A 13,279-nucleotide genomic window follows, 5' to 3' on the forward strand; every position below is an offset into this window, starting at 1 on the left:
AATTCGACATAATGTTGTGTATTTGTCCATTCAGACACGAAAGAAAGCTAAATTCAGTCCTCGTGCGCTGTGTGTGTGTGTGGTTGCACTCTTCGAGTCGGGTGTGTGCGCACAGAAAACTATGCGTCGTCGTTACTCTTATTCAGATCTATAAGACTGCTCTACTCATACTCCCAGACGTTTACATTTTTTAATATTTTATGAGACATGCAGCGCATGAACCCGTGTGCCGCTGGTAGATCAGCACGTCCCTACTACAGGACAAATATGCGCATCTACAAACGCACATCACTTCTGACTGGATCGCTTCACAAATCGTCACTATCTAACATTTTTGTCTAGATTTTATTCGTTGACGAAAATGTCAATAGATTTTCGTCATAGTTTTTGTCATTCAAAACTAGTTTTTATTTAGTTATCGTCTCGTTTTCGATTATGGTAGTTACTCGCACATTGTGATCGTAAATCATTTTTCCGGTTCGCACGGATCGATTTTTAGGGGCATATGCGAGCAAAATGGTCGCACTGTAGAGCCCTGAACTGATAAAACTAATGATTTGGCAACTCTCTGGCGTCACTGTAGTCAAAGTCCTTTTCGAGGAAAGTCAGTTCACTCACTGGCCATTTTTCATCGCCTCCGGGTAGATATTTTGCTCATGCAAATTGCAAAATCAATTCCTATTTTCTGGAATGTAGAATAACCAGAATATCTGCTGTACTCTTTCCTATAAATGTTGCTGTTTCCGGTTAGGTCGAGAGACAGTACGCATGCGCAGCTCTAACTCTGATTCACTGGAAGAGGAGCTTCTAACTGCAACTGCAAACACGGGATGACTTACCATTTGAAGATTTGCTCTTTTATTCCGACTTATTCCGCGTTGCAGTTTTTCCCGTTCATAGAAATCCGAGTGAGCAGTCTTGATATATCTAGAGAGATCTTATGTGAGGACCATAAAGGTCCGCGTGGATCACGTGTGCCTTACAAACCAATTACATCATAGCCTTGACGTCATTGAAACTCAAGAGTTTTATGGCTGTCAATCACTGGAATTCAAATGCAGCTTTATCTGGAAACATGGCAAGGGCTTTCAAGCCGTAACGTCTACAATATCTTAAATTATATTTAATTTGTACATTGTAATGTATAATTTCTTTATACTGTTTATGTATACCCACTAGCATCCGGGGGGACGGAGGGGCCGGACACGTCCCCCGCATTTTTTTTGACCCTGTACAACGTAAAAACATGTATGTACACAATAAGTCCATTGTATCAAATTATTAGTTTCAATGTAAGTACATAGTACTTAAAGCCGCTGAATATAAAGTAGGACCAACATTTTTATTTAAGACTTAAAATAATTCTGCATCTATTTGTAGCCAGCTAGCACCGGCACACCCGTGGCTACGTCTATGAAGCATGTGTACGATATGTATGTGTGTATATATATATATATATATATATACACAGTGGTGGCCAAAATTATTAGATCGGAAAGATTTTTGGTTACACTTTATTTTAAGGTGTCATTGTTCCAGTGTAGTTAAATATTTAAGTCCTGAGTAATATTGAGGAGGAGAAGCTTGCAGGCAATCTTTTACTGTCTATGAGGCAATCAGGGGGACATGGAGGCATAAAGTCAAGGGAGAAGCCCATGACAAAATAATTTAGTAAATAATAAAATAATAAAATAGAGTACTTACCAAAAGTTGCTCCAGGTCACAGTCGCCGTCTCTGCAAGATTAGGTGATTCAGATTTGTCTTGGCACAGCTACTAGAAGATTTACAACTGTCAGACAGGTCGCTCAGCCATCAGGAAGTGAGTGCTTCTAATGGGCTTCACTTTTCTCCGTTGAAATCAAGGGGGTCGCTGTCTCCATTTCTTTTAAGCCATACCGTAAGTGCACAATTAGAAGCGCATACTAAAAAAAAAGTGCGGCAGGCTTGACCGTGTATTTTCAACGCGCGGCTGGTTTGACCGCAGTCAGTGTGACTAGTCATAGCTAGTAAAGTAACTTTGCAGCTTATCAGCGCTAGCGTTAATTTTAGCTAATGTTAATTCAACACTGTAAAAACTTTACTGTGGAAAAGTTATCTTAGAGCATACATTCATGTCTTCTGCTACTGTATGGCATACATACCCGTCGCCGTTTGTCGTCTCTCCAAAAAGTGTAGATGCTCTCCTGTGATCAAATCAGACAGTCCTGCTTGCACTGACTGATTACTCAACAACGGGATTGTAGAGGGGGAGGGGCAGTGAAACAGCGACTCTGGTGGCGCCAATCAATCTACAATACTTTTGGTTGCTGCAGCGGGTGTTGCATTTTATTTTATTTCACTTCATGAACTATTGTGAATTTACATTATGTATTCAAATCAATAGTACCCACTGCAAAATCATACTAGGGGTGACCTGAGTTTATACAGTGGTGTCCGTGGCCTGTTATAGACAACAGTAAGGCTAACATATTCATACTAAAAGCCCTTTTGATTTCATGCATTTTAAATGCATTATTTGTCTTTGTTTAAGATTATTAAGGGATGCTGATATGTTTCGATCAATCATTGGTTTCCTCTTTCCAGCACTGAAAAGTTCGAACTCCCCACAGCCAATGAGATGTGAAGGGCGATGTCATTTACGGGCGATGTCATAATTGGCCACAAACCAATGACACGTCTCCTTGATGGCTGGAAAAAATAAAAGCACTTTTAATGACTGTTCTTTTGACTACTATAGAAGAACATTTAGTAAATGCTGAAGTGAAGATTGATCACCTGCGTTGAACGGTGTGAACTTGAAGTCTGGCCGGTATTTGCGTAGTTTGGCGTTACTGGCGGTTTTCTTGAATTGACCGTCTGCTTTACTAGTGTCATACTGAGAGCAGTTAGTTAAGGTTTGTGGATAAAAGGTAGTTCACACCAAAAGGAAAACTCTGTCATTCAAAGAGTACTTTTATGATGCTTTTTGAAGCTCAACAGTTCAAGAAAAATCTGTAAAGTCTGCAAACTACCTTATTTTGTGTTCCACAGAACAAAGATTATCGTTCTGTAAATTATTTTCTCCATGAGCATTGAGAAGAGTAATTGTGTGTGAAAGGATACAATCACGTCACCTTTGAAACTCATTGCTTCAACCACAGCACTTGCAGCGTCCTTTATGGACAACTCATCCTCCTCTCCAACTAAAGAAACAGACAAGGATAAACAAATAGGATATCTCAGATTAATTTAGATTCAGATTTCTTTCCTTAATGTGACATTCTGTGTTAATTTTCCTTTCATGTTTAATCAGTTCACATTTATTTGCCTTTTTGAAGTTTAATAATCACATTATGCCGTATAACGATTACTGTTTTCCATCTCCAAAATGAAGATATCTAAAAATTATAATTAATAGTTTTGTTGTACTATTTTAGATCTTGTTAAAGACATTTTTTAAATCTTAATATATTAAATCTTAATAAATCTTAATAATCTTAGTTCACCCAAAAATGAATATTCTTCGATTAATTACTCACCCTCATGTTGTTCCAAAACCCGTAAGACTTTCGTTCATCTTCGGAACATAAATGAGGATCTTTATGATGAAATCTGAGAGATTTGTCCCTCCTTTGACAGCAACGCAACTACCACTTTGACGCTTCAAAAAGTTAAAGAGATTGTAAAACTAATCCGTATGAATTGAGTGGTTTAGTCCAAATTTTCTGAAAAAACATGATCGCATTATATGATGAACAGATTGAATTTAGGCTTTTATTCACATATAAACATTAATCATCAAATTCAACCTCCAAATGTTCTGCGTAACACAAGAATTAATCTCATTGGTTCTTGCTGAAACTCAAACGTACTGCGTAACACGAGGATTAATCTCATTGGTTCTTGCTGAAGTTCAAACATTCTGCGTAACACGAGAATGAATCTCATTGGTTCTTGCTGAAGTTCAAACGTACTGCGTAACACGAGAATGAATCTCATTGGTTCTTGCTGAAGCTGAAACGTACTGCGTAGCACGAGAATGAATCTCATTGGTTCTTGCTGAAGTTCAAACATTCTGCGTAGCACGAGAATGAATCTCATTGTTTCTTGCGGAAGTTTAAACGTACTGCGTAACACGAGAATGAACCTCATTGGTTCTTGCTGAAGTTCAAACGTACTGCGTAACACGAGAATGAACCTCATTGGTTCTTGCTGAAGCTCAAACGTGATATGCAACACGAGAATGAACCTCATTGGTTCTTTCTGAAGCTCAAACGTGATGCGTAACACGAGAATGAACCTCATTGGTTCTTGCTGAAGCTCAAACGTGCTGCTTAACACAAGAATGAATCTCATTGGCTCTTGCTGCAGTTCAAACGTACTGCGTAACACGAGAATGAATCTCATTGGTTCTTGCTGAAGCTGAAACGTACTGCGTAGCACGAGAATGAACCTCATTGGTTCTTGCTGAAGTTCAAACATTCTGCGTAACACGAGAATGAATCTCATTGGTTCTTGCTGAAGTTCAAACGTGATGTGTAACACGAGAATGAACCTCATTGGTTCTTGCTGAAGTTCAAAGTACTGCGTAACACGAGAATGAACCTCATTGGTTCTTGCTGAAGTTCAAACGTGATGTGTAACACGAGAATGAACCTCATTGGTTCTTGCTGAAGCTCAAACGTGATGCGTAACACGAGAATGTACCTCATTGGTTCTTGCTGAAGCTCAAACGTGCTGCTTAACACGAGAATGAATCTCATTGGTTCTTGCTGAAGCTCAAACGTGACGTGTAACACGAGAATGAACCTCATTGCTTCTTGCTGAAGCTCAAACGTGATGCGTAACACGAGAATGAACCTCATTGGTTCTTGCTGAAGCTCAAACGTGCTGCTTAACACGAGAATGAATCTCATTGGTTCTTGCTGAAGTTCAAACATGCTGCGTAACACGAGAATGAACCTCATTGGTTCTTGCTGAAGCTCAAACGTACTGCGTAAAACGAGAATGAATCTCATTGGTTCTTGCTGAAGCTCAAACGTGATGTGTAACACGAGAATGAACCTCATTGGTTCTTGCTGAAGCTCAAACGTGATGCGTAACACGAGAATGAACCTCATTGGTTCTTGCTGAAGCTCAAACGTGCTGCGTAACACGTGAATGAATCTCATTGGTTCTTGCTGAAGCTCAAACGTGATGTGTAACACGAGAATGAACCTCATTGGTTCTTGCTGAAGTTCAAACGTACTGCGTAACACGAGAATGAATCTCATTGGTTCTTGCTGAAGCTCAAACGTGATGTGTAACACGAGAATGAACCTCATTGGTTCTTGCTGAAGCTCAAACGTGATGCGTAACACGAGAATGAACCTCATTGGTTCTTGCTGAAGCTCAAACGTGCTGCTTAACACGAGAATGAATCTCATTGGTTCTTGCTGAAGTTCAAACGTGCTGCGTAACACGAGAATGAATCTCATTGGTTCTTGCTGAAGTTCAAACATACTGCATAACACGAGAATGAATCTCATTGGTTCTTGCTGAAGTTCAAACGTACTGCGTAACACGAGAATGAACCTCATTGGTTCTTGCTGAAGCTCAAACGTGATGCGTAACAAAAGAATGAACCTCATTGGTTCTTGCTGAATCTCAAACGTACTGCGTAACACGAGAATGAACCTCATTGTTTCTCGCACGTAAAGCGAAAACGAACATGCTTGACCTTCCGTTTACCACAACTGATGAGTGAGTTGATGGATGTTTATATGTGAATAAAAGCCTAAATTCAGTCTGTTCATCATATAAAGCGATCGTGTCTCTTCAGAAAATTTGGAGTCAACCGCTCAATTCATACGGATTAGTTTAACGGTCTCTCTATGAACCATTTGCAGCGTCAAAATGGTAGTTGCGTAGCTGTCAATGGAGAGACAGAAATCTCTCCGATTTCATCAAAAATATCTTCATTTATGTTCCGAAGATGAACGGAAGTCTTACGGGTTTGGAATGACATGAGGGTGAGTAAATAATGGAAGAATATTCATTCTTGAGTGAACTAACTCACTAAATTTGATACGGGTCGAGTACCTGACAGAATGATGGGCTCCACCTCGTCATAATCCCTCAAAACCCACAGAAACAGACGAGCCAGATCCAGAGAGTAGATGAACTGCCGTAGAGGACGACCTGAACCCCAGACCTGCAGAGGTTTACCTTCCTCTACAAAACACACACATGAAACACGTTTAACATGTGAACACAACTCTGCTTGAATGAGGCTCTAGATCAAGGGTGTCTGACCGACTGACGGCAGACTGACCGAGCAAGGAGTCAGACACGAGTAAACATCGGACCTGCGTTATTAGAATTGCGAAAAAAACGAAGAAAGCGCGGTCGGAAGAGTCTAGAAAAAGGAAAAGAGAATCTGACAGTGTGAGGAACCGGACAAGAGTCCCACTCGCTCAGGCTTTCACTGTTAAAGTTGATTCCTGCGATTATCATGAGAACAGTTGTCAATATCTCACATAATTATCAGGACATAAATAAGCCTACACGTTGTAAATTGTGTAAATGAGTGCAATTTGCTAACTATTATGATAAATTGCAATAATCGTGTCTAACGACATCATAACGGACATTGTTACGAAATAATGCGACGTACATGTAACTTTATTGATGTCATCTGGCATTTTGTAATGTTTACATTACACACAAAAAGCACAAATGAAATTATACAGTAGGCCTAGGCTATTTACTTTTAATTTAGCTGCAATCATGTAAAAACGTTATAGGCCATCAAACGCGGTAGGCTACTTTATTATTATAAAGTGCAGAGACCGTGAGTGCAGAGACGCTCTGCGTGAGTGGTATTTACGACAGTAACGTTAATTACAAGTACTCTACAGCGACTCTAGGGGGCGCTGTTTGACAAAAATGGAATTCCTGCATAGTGTGCCTTTAAAGGGGTGGTAAAACGCATTTTTTCGATGGCTTGATGGTGTTTGTGGGGTGCACTGTAACGTGTTCATGCTTCGTTTTTTAAAAATTGCAGTATTTTTCATATATTTTACCTTTATTCTACACTGCTCTGTCCCTCCTTGTAAAAACGGTCTGATGGTTTCATGGTTCTATGAAGCCAGTCCCTCAAAAATACGCAATGGGCTCAGATTGGTTAGCTGGCCCAGTGTGTTGTGATTCGCTAACCGACTAGTGCACGTTTTCCGGAAACGTCACGCCCCGTACCTTTACCGGTACTTTGTGCTTTGGTGTATTATAAACAATGGCGTCAATAAAACCAATCGGACCCGGGGAAATGTTAGTGAAGATGATCCAGCAGAACCGGTTCAAGAACGGCTGTTAAACGACGTTTCACAAAGGTTTGTTTTTTGTTGTTCTCTCATTACTTTTTAGATACGCTGTTATTTAATTGTACTAATTATTACAGAATTACAAAAAATAAGATTCATAAACAAGAATTTCATATAATCGTTGTAACAAATTATACTACTGTCCTCAAAGGGATTTTTTGAGTAAAGACTGCGGATCTATAGTGATCGTTACTGACTGTATGCCACGGTTACTTTTGTATTTTTAGAACGATTGTAGACAAATATCTGTTGACAGAACTATTAACCCAAAACGAACACTAAACATCGGCTGCCAAATCAAAGACAGAACCATGTTTAGCATGCCTGTTGATAAACAAGCATGTAGATAAACATAAAAGCTCTAATCCAAGAATAATTTAGACTAATTCCAAGTTCGCTGTTGAGATTAAAAAAAAGTTTGTAACGTTAGGTGTTTGTCGGATAACGTTAAGTATGAATGAGCATTTAACAAACCAGCAGAGCCAAACAGCGTTGTCATTTGTTTACTTCCTTGCTACAACGTACAATTAACAATAGGAACTATTACAGGAAAACACATCGACGAAAAATAAATCATACTTACAGGTTGTGGCCTGTAAACAAAAGCTTCTGTTTTTAAAGTTGGAACTGCTCCATCTTTCAGGACAAGCCGTTGTGCGGATCCTGCTTTGAACCTGCCACGATTGTGGAAGCTTTCCTCCGTAACATGTTCAGCACAGAGAGCGAGATTTGGGTCATAATTATGAGGGACCGAGTTAAAAATAAATTTTAACCATTGATCCCTAACTCCCTCGTCCCTAGGAAGGCTGAACAAAGCGGACCTGCAATCCGGATGAAAATAACAGCAGCGTTTCGACAGCATTGCGACAACTCATCTCCAAAACAGCAATATAAAATGGCCTCGCCCTGCTTAAGTATTCTCGGAGGAGGGGTTTATGTAAATAATGGGATATGCTGACGTCAGCATATCCCATGGAATGTCGTGTAGTCCAAAACCGGCCGTTTGCTGTAGTCCTTAGAAATTGAATTTTTTAAAAGCAAATATCTCCCTGTTGAATATCTCCCAAAAGCAGATGTTGTTTATGCTCAAACAGCAACATTATACACTCTAGTTAGAAAAGTAAAATCGTGTTTTACCACCCCTTTAAAGATGATTTCTTCTCATCACGCTGGCATATGCTCAAGTGTTTGTTTTTCCAATAAGTTTGGTTTTAGTTAGTTATTTAATGCTATAAAAACGGGTGTAACGTCATGATTGGCAGCTGTGTTCGCGGTTGCGGGAGTGGGAGTGTCAGGTGGGACCGATCCCGCGAATCCATCTCAGGATCACTACAGCTCAGACTCAGGCTTCAAATGATGTAACAGTGTACAATGTCAACCTACATTTCTGACATATTTTGGATTCATTTTTCTATGGTGTGGATCCTTCCAAAAAAATTAATGCATCTCACTCTTTGCCAGGTACGTCTTGTGGATCAACCCTGGAAGCACGTGACCGTCCTCAATGTTGAAATTGTCATGTGGTCCAAAAACATTGGTGGGGATGACGGCTGTGTATCTGCGACCGTACTTCTCAAAACAAGACCTAATGGACAAACACACAATGATTTGTTTTTTTTTTCATTTAGGGAAGCTATGAAAGACCATTTCGACCCCAAATCAAATAATGATACATTTATTTTGACATTATTTTCATGACAATCACACACATTCATCACAAACTCTCATCACTGTCATAAAAATAATGATTCATTATATACATCGAAAAAACTTTTTTGCAAAATGTGACAGACATGCTTTCATGTGATACACCCAAGAAAATCTCATGACCAATGAACTTTGACACTGACCTGTTGTGGACATCAATCATGCGTTTGGCGTAGGCATAACCGAAATTAGACTCATGTGGCGGGCCGTTGTGGATCTGAAACAGAGTGAGAGAGAAACACGTCTGTATAGATGACAAAAAATATAGGACAATACCAAACAAAAAGTGTCTAATCATCATCTCCCTCAAATCATAAAACAATTTGAGTGAACGATCTTGTAAAAAATAAACTTGGAGCCCTCCCTAGCTCTACAGCGCCCCACAGTTTCCCAATGTAAATCTGTGGTGAAAAATGGAACTGCACCGCACTCTATTTGAGAGCCATTGGGGAATTTGGGGCAGTCTGAAATGTTCTTCTTATTTTCACGTAAACCTCGCTGCAGACCAAGACTATATCAATCCGCTTAAGCTATGTGAATATTGTGCATCAGATCAGTAACTAGTTGGCATATCTGTTCTTCTAATCAAATTAATGAAAGTTTCAACATGCTATTGTATTCTTTATATAGTTCTGTTGTGTTTGTTTTATATTTGTTCTGAGAATAGAAATACAAAGTTCTGTGATGAAACTCTAGATGGCGCAGGCTAATATGTCCTTAACTCAAACTCTTGCAATCACATCATTATCTATATGGCACAGTTGATTGGTTCCTGCTGTATCAGTAGCCAATGAACTCACTGTTCAAACTTCAAATACTTGGTTAGTATTTGCTTTAGCAGCGCAGTGCTTTTTCAGAAACCGTACACCTTCTCCAGCTCCACCTTTATAGATTTCATGTAATGAATTTGTGTAATGTTTCATCATCGGACTCATGCTCGGATTGATATGGTAAGATCCACGTCATCGTTACTGTCTTTACAGCTCAATCGCTGAGCTTAAGGAAGCCTCCGGACAGAACTTACGTTCAGTTATGGTAAAGCTTTAGGAAAGGATGGATTTAGAGAGACTGATTCCTTCCAGCGAGTCATTTGAGAAACATTGAAAAATGTTATGAGAAAATGAAACTGTTTTTTGACTTTTGATGCATGTAAACCTGTTGTAGGAGACCTTCAAAACAAAACTAGGAGCCTTTAGAATAGCATAATATGGGCACTTAAAGCAATACTAAGATAGCATTCTATATATGAGTGTGTCATGTGCACTTAAGACCTGTCAATCCACATTAGAGCGCCACCCGCAGGCTGAATAACACAAAGACGTTAGACTTCTGCCAAAGGTGTGTCTTATAAAGCTTACAAAATATTTATCATAAACTGCCGTAAAGACCCAGAATGCCCTACCTAAATTTACGGTCAGGAGCCGCTACTGAACGTGACCCACTGAATTCTAATGATTCTGCAGAGGAAGTCTGAGTTACAGTATGTTTTCATATGACAATGAATTCTAGATGTTATAAGCCCTAAATAGAAATGCTAAATATAAACCATCCAAACATCTGCCAATTAAAGTTGCACTCTCTGAAAAAAGAGGTGCAAAAGCTGTCTTGGTACCCTTTCAAAAGGTATACCTTTGTACCTAAAGAGTGCATTTTAGTACTTCAAAGGTACATATATGTACAAAACAATTACATATTAGTACCTAAATCGTACATATTAGAACCTTTTTAAAGGGACATATTATGGCCCTTTTCACAAGATGTAATATAAGTCTCTGGTGTCTGTAAATTTCAGCTCAAAATACTGATAATAGATTATTATAGCTTGTCCAAATTGTCCCTATTTGGGTGAGAGCAAAAACATGTCGTTTTTGTGTGTCTCTTAAAATGCAAATTACCTGCTGCTCTCCGCCCCCTTTCCAGAAGAGGGAGTGGCCTTAACAGCTTGTGCCGATCCTACGGCAATAACAAATCAGGAAAACAATATGACTGACAACGTAAATACATGTGGTCAGCCCTTTATGTATGAACCTGAGTTGGACACTGACGTAGGAGAGACTCTGGGAGTAGCAACAACTTTGAGATAGTTGTTAGTTGTGTAACAACACTATGAAGCTCTGGTGAGTCTGTCTGGCAACCAACATCCCACACAACTTTTTAGCTAAACCTGCGAAAGAAAATGTCGGATTGTGTACACCTCACTGTGCGCGGGTCTATGCTAATAGGGCAGAGTCTGTCAGCAGTCGTGGGCGGGGCCTAGACATTTTGTGATGTCACAAAAGGTAGAATCTGCAAACGGCTTGTTTTGAGACACTGCTTACGATTTATGGGCATTAAAGGAGTTGGTGGATTTTTACCATTATAGGGTGGTTGTGTCATGATTGATCAAACGGAAGCAATTGCAGTTAACTCTTTATTTAAATGGTGAAATAGAAAGGCAGTCCAAAGTCCAGGCAAACAGGTTAGTAGCGCAGGGACTCCGATGGTCAGATGACAGTGCAGGGTGCAGTGGTAGTGGTGGTGAAAATCCAACGACGAACAGTAATCCAACATCCAACGAACAAGAACCGGAACAAGAGAAGCACACGACTGAACGAGACTGGGAACACACACACTGGGAACCACAAACAACGATCTGACAAAGGAGATGAGAAGTTGATGACAATATATACACATAAATGATAGACTGCAGCTGGTGATGGGTGATTGCTGACGAGCGCTGATGAGCGGCACGCCCCTCTAATCAGTACACACACATACAATAACAGAACCACGAGACAAGGAGCAGACATAGGATTTACCAACCCTGACAGTACCCCCTTCCCTAGGAACGCCTCCTGGCGTTCCCAGACTCCCTTACCTGCCGATTGTAATCATCGATAAGGGAGTGATCCAGGATGTCTCTAGCCGGTACCCAACTTCTCTCCTCCGGACCGTAACCTTAGACAATTGCTGACTCCAGGAGGAAGGATTCTTGGACACTAAACATCGCAACGTTCTCTCCAAATCTTGGTTGGCTCGCTCAGTTTGACCATTGCTCTGGGGATGGAACCCAGAGGACAGACTGACAGTCGCCCCCAGAAGTTTACAAAACTCTCGCCAAAATTTGGACACAAATTGGGGTCCTCTGTCAGAAACCACGTCTGTCGGGAGGCCATGAAGCCGAAAGACGTGGTCAACGACAACCAACGCTGTCTCCTTGGCTGAAGGTAATTTGGGCAAGGGAATGAAATGGGCTGCCTTCGAGAACCGGTCCACCACGGTCAAAACTACCATGTGACCCTGGGAGGGTGGGAGGGCGGTGATAAAATCTAGCGCGATATGGGACCAGGGTCTCGAAGGCACCGGCAGCGGTTGGAGTAACCCATCTGGAGGTTGATTGGAAGTTCTACCCGTGGCACTAACTGAGCAAGCCAATACAAAACTGCGAACGTCACGAGCCATGAGAGGCCACCAGAATCTTTGCTTAACCAAAAACATAGTACGATTGACTCCTGGATGACAAGCCACATTGGAACAATGACCCCACTGAATGACGCTGGACCGTAAACTCTCCGGCACAAACAAATGGTTCGGTGGGCAACGAGTCGGAGGCGTTACCCCTTCTAAGGCCTTCTTGACCTTCGATTCGACCTCCCATGTGAGTGTAGAGATGAATAGATACTCTGGTAAAATGCACTCGGGAGTAGACGGGCGATCGGAACGGTCAAAAATGCGTGATAAAGAATCGGGTTTGATGTTTTTGGAACCCGGGCGGTACGAGAGAGTAAAGTCAAAACGTCCGAAAAAAAGAGCCCACCGAGCCTGCCTGGAATTAAGTCTTTTAGCAGTACGAATGTATTCCAGATTCTTGTGGTCGGTCCAGACGATAAAAGGTACCCCTGACCCTTCTAACCAGTGGCGCCACTCCTCCAAAGCTAACTTGACCGCCAACAACTCTCTGTTGCCAATGTCATAATTGCTTTCGGCAGGGGATAAACGATGCGAAAAAAATGCGCAAGGGTGCATCTTGTCGTCTGAAGGAGAGCGCTGGGATAACACTGCACCTACCCCCACCTCTGACGCGTCGACCTCCACCATGAACTGACGTGATGGATCAGGGGTTATCAGGATGGGGGCTGAAACGAAGCAACCCTTCAGTTTGGCAAACGCAGCTTCTGCTGCGTCTGACCACCTGAACGTCGTTCTGGGGGAGGTCAAGGCAGTCAGAGGCGCGGCTAGTCGGCTGAAATTG

At 41.1% G+C, this 13,279-nt stretch overlaps 1 protein-coding gene across 2 annotated transcripts in view; it reads right to left on the reverse strand.

Annotated features, from left to right (window-relative positions):
* Positions 1 to 2,298: 2,298 nt before the first annotated feature.
* The window catches only part of LOC143741266 (GDP-L-fucose synthase-like), a 44,476-nt gene continuing 33,495 nt past the window's right edge, over positions 2,299 to 13,279 (reverse strand). For both annotated transcript variants that reach the window (XM_077233687.1, XM_077233686.1), the window contains exons 5-10: positions 9,192 to 9,265; positions 8,793 to 8,926; positions 6,062 to 6,193; positions 3,104 to 3,183; positions 2,777 to 2,876; positions 2,299 to 2,689 (exon numbers count right to left, since the gene is read on the reverse strand). In XM_077233687.1, coding sequence (XP_077089802.1) covers positions 2,634 to 2,689; positions 2,777 to 2,876; positions 3,104 to 3,183; positions 6,062 to 6,193; positions 8,793 to 8,926; positions 9,192 to 9,265 — 576 coding nt within the window. In that variant the 3' untranslated portion in view covers positions 2,299 to 2,633. The remainder of the gene's footprint in view (positions 2,690 to 2,776; positions 2,877 to 3,103; positions 3,184 to 6,061; positions 6,194 to 8,792; positions 8,927 to 9,191; positions 9,266 to 13,279) is intronic.

Source organism: Siphateles boraxobius, unplaced genomic scaffold (assembly GCF_051911475.1).
Source record: "Siphateles boraxobius isolate OS27281-9 unplaced genomic scaffold, OSU_SipBor_1 183, whole genome shotgun sequence".
NCBI lineage: Eukaryota > Metazoa > Chordata > Actinopteri > Cypriniformes > Leuciscidae > Siphateles > Siphateles boraxobius.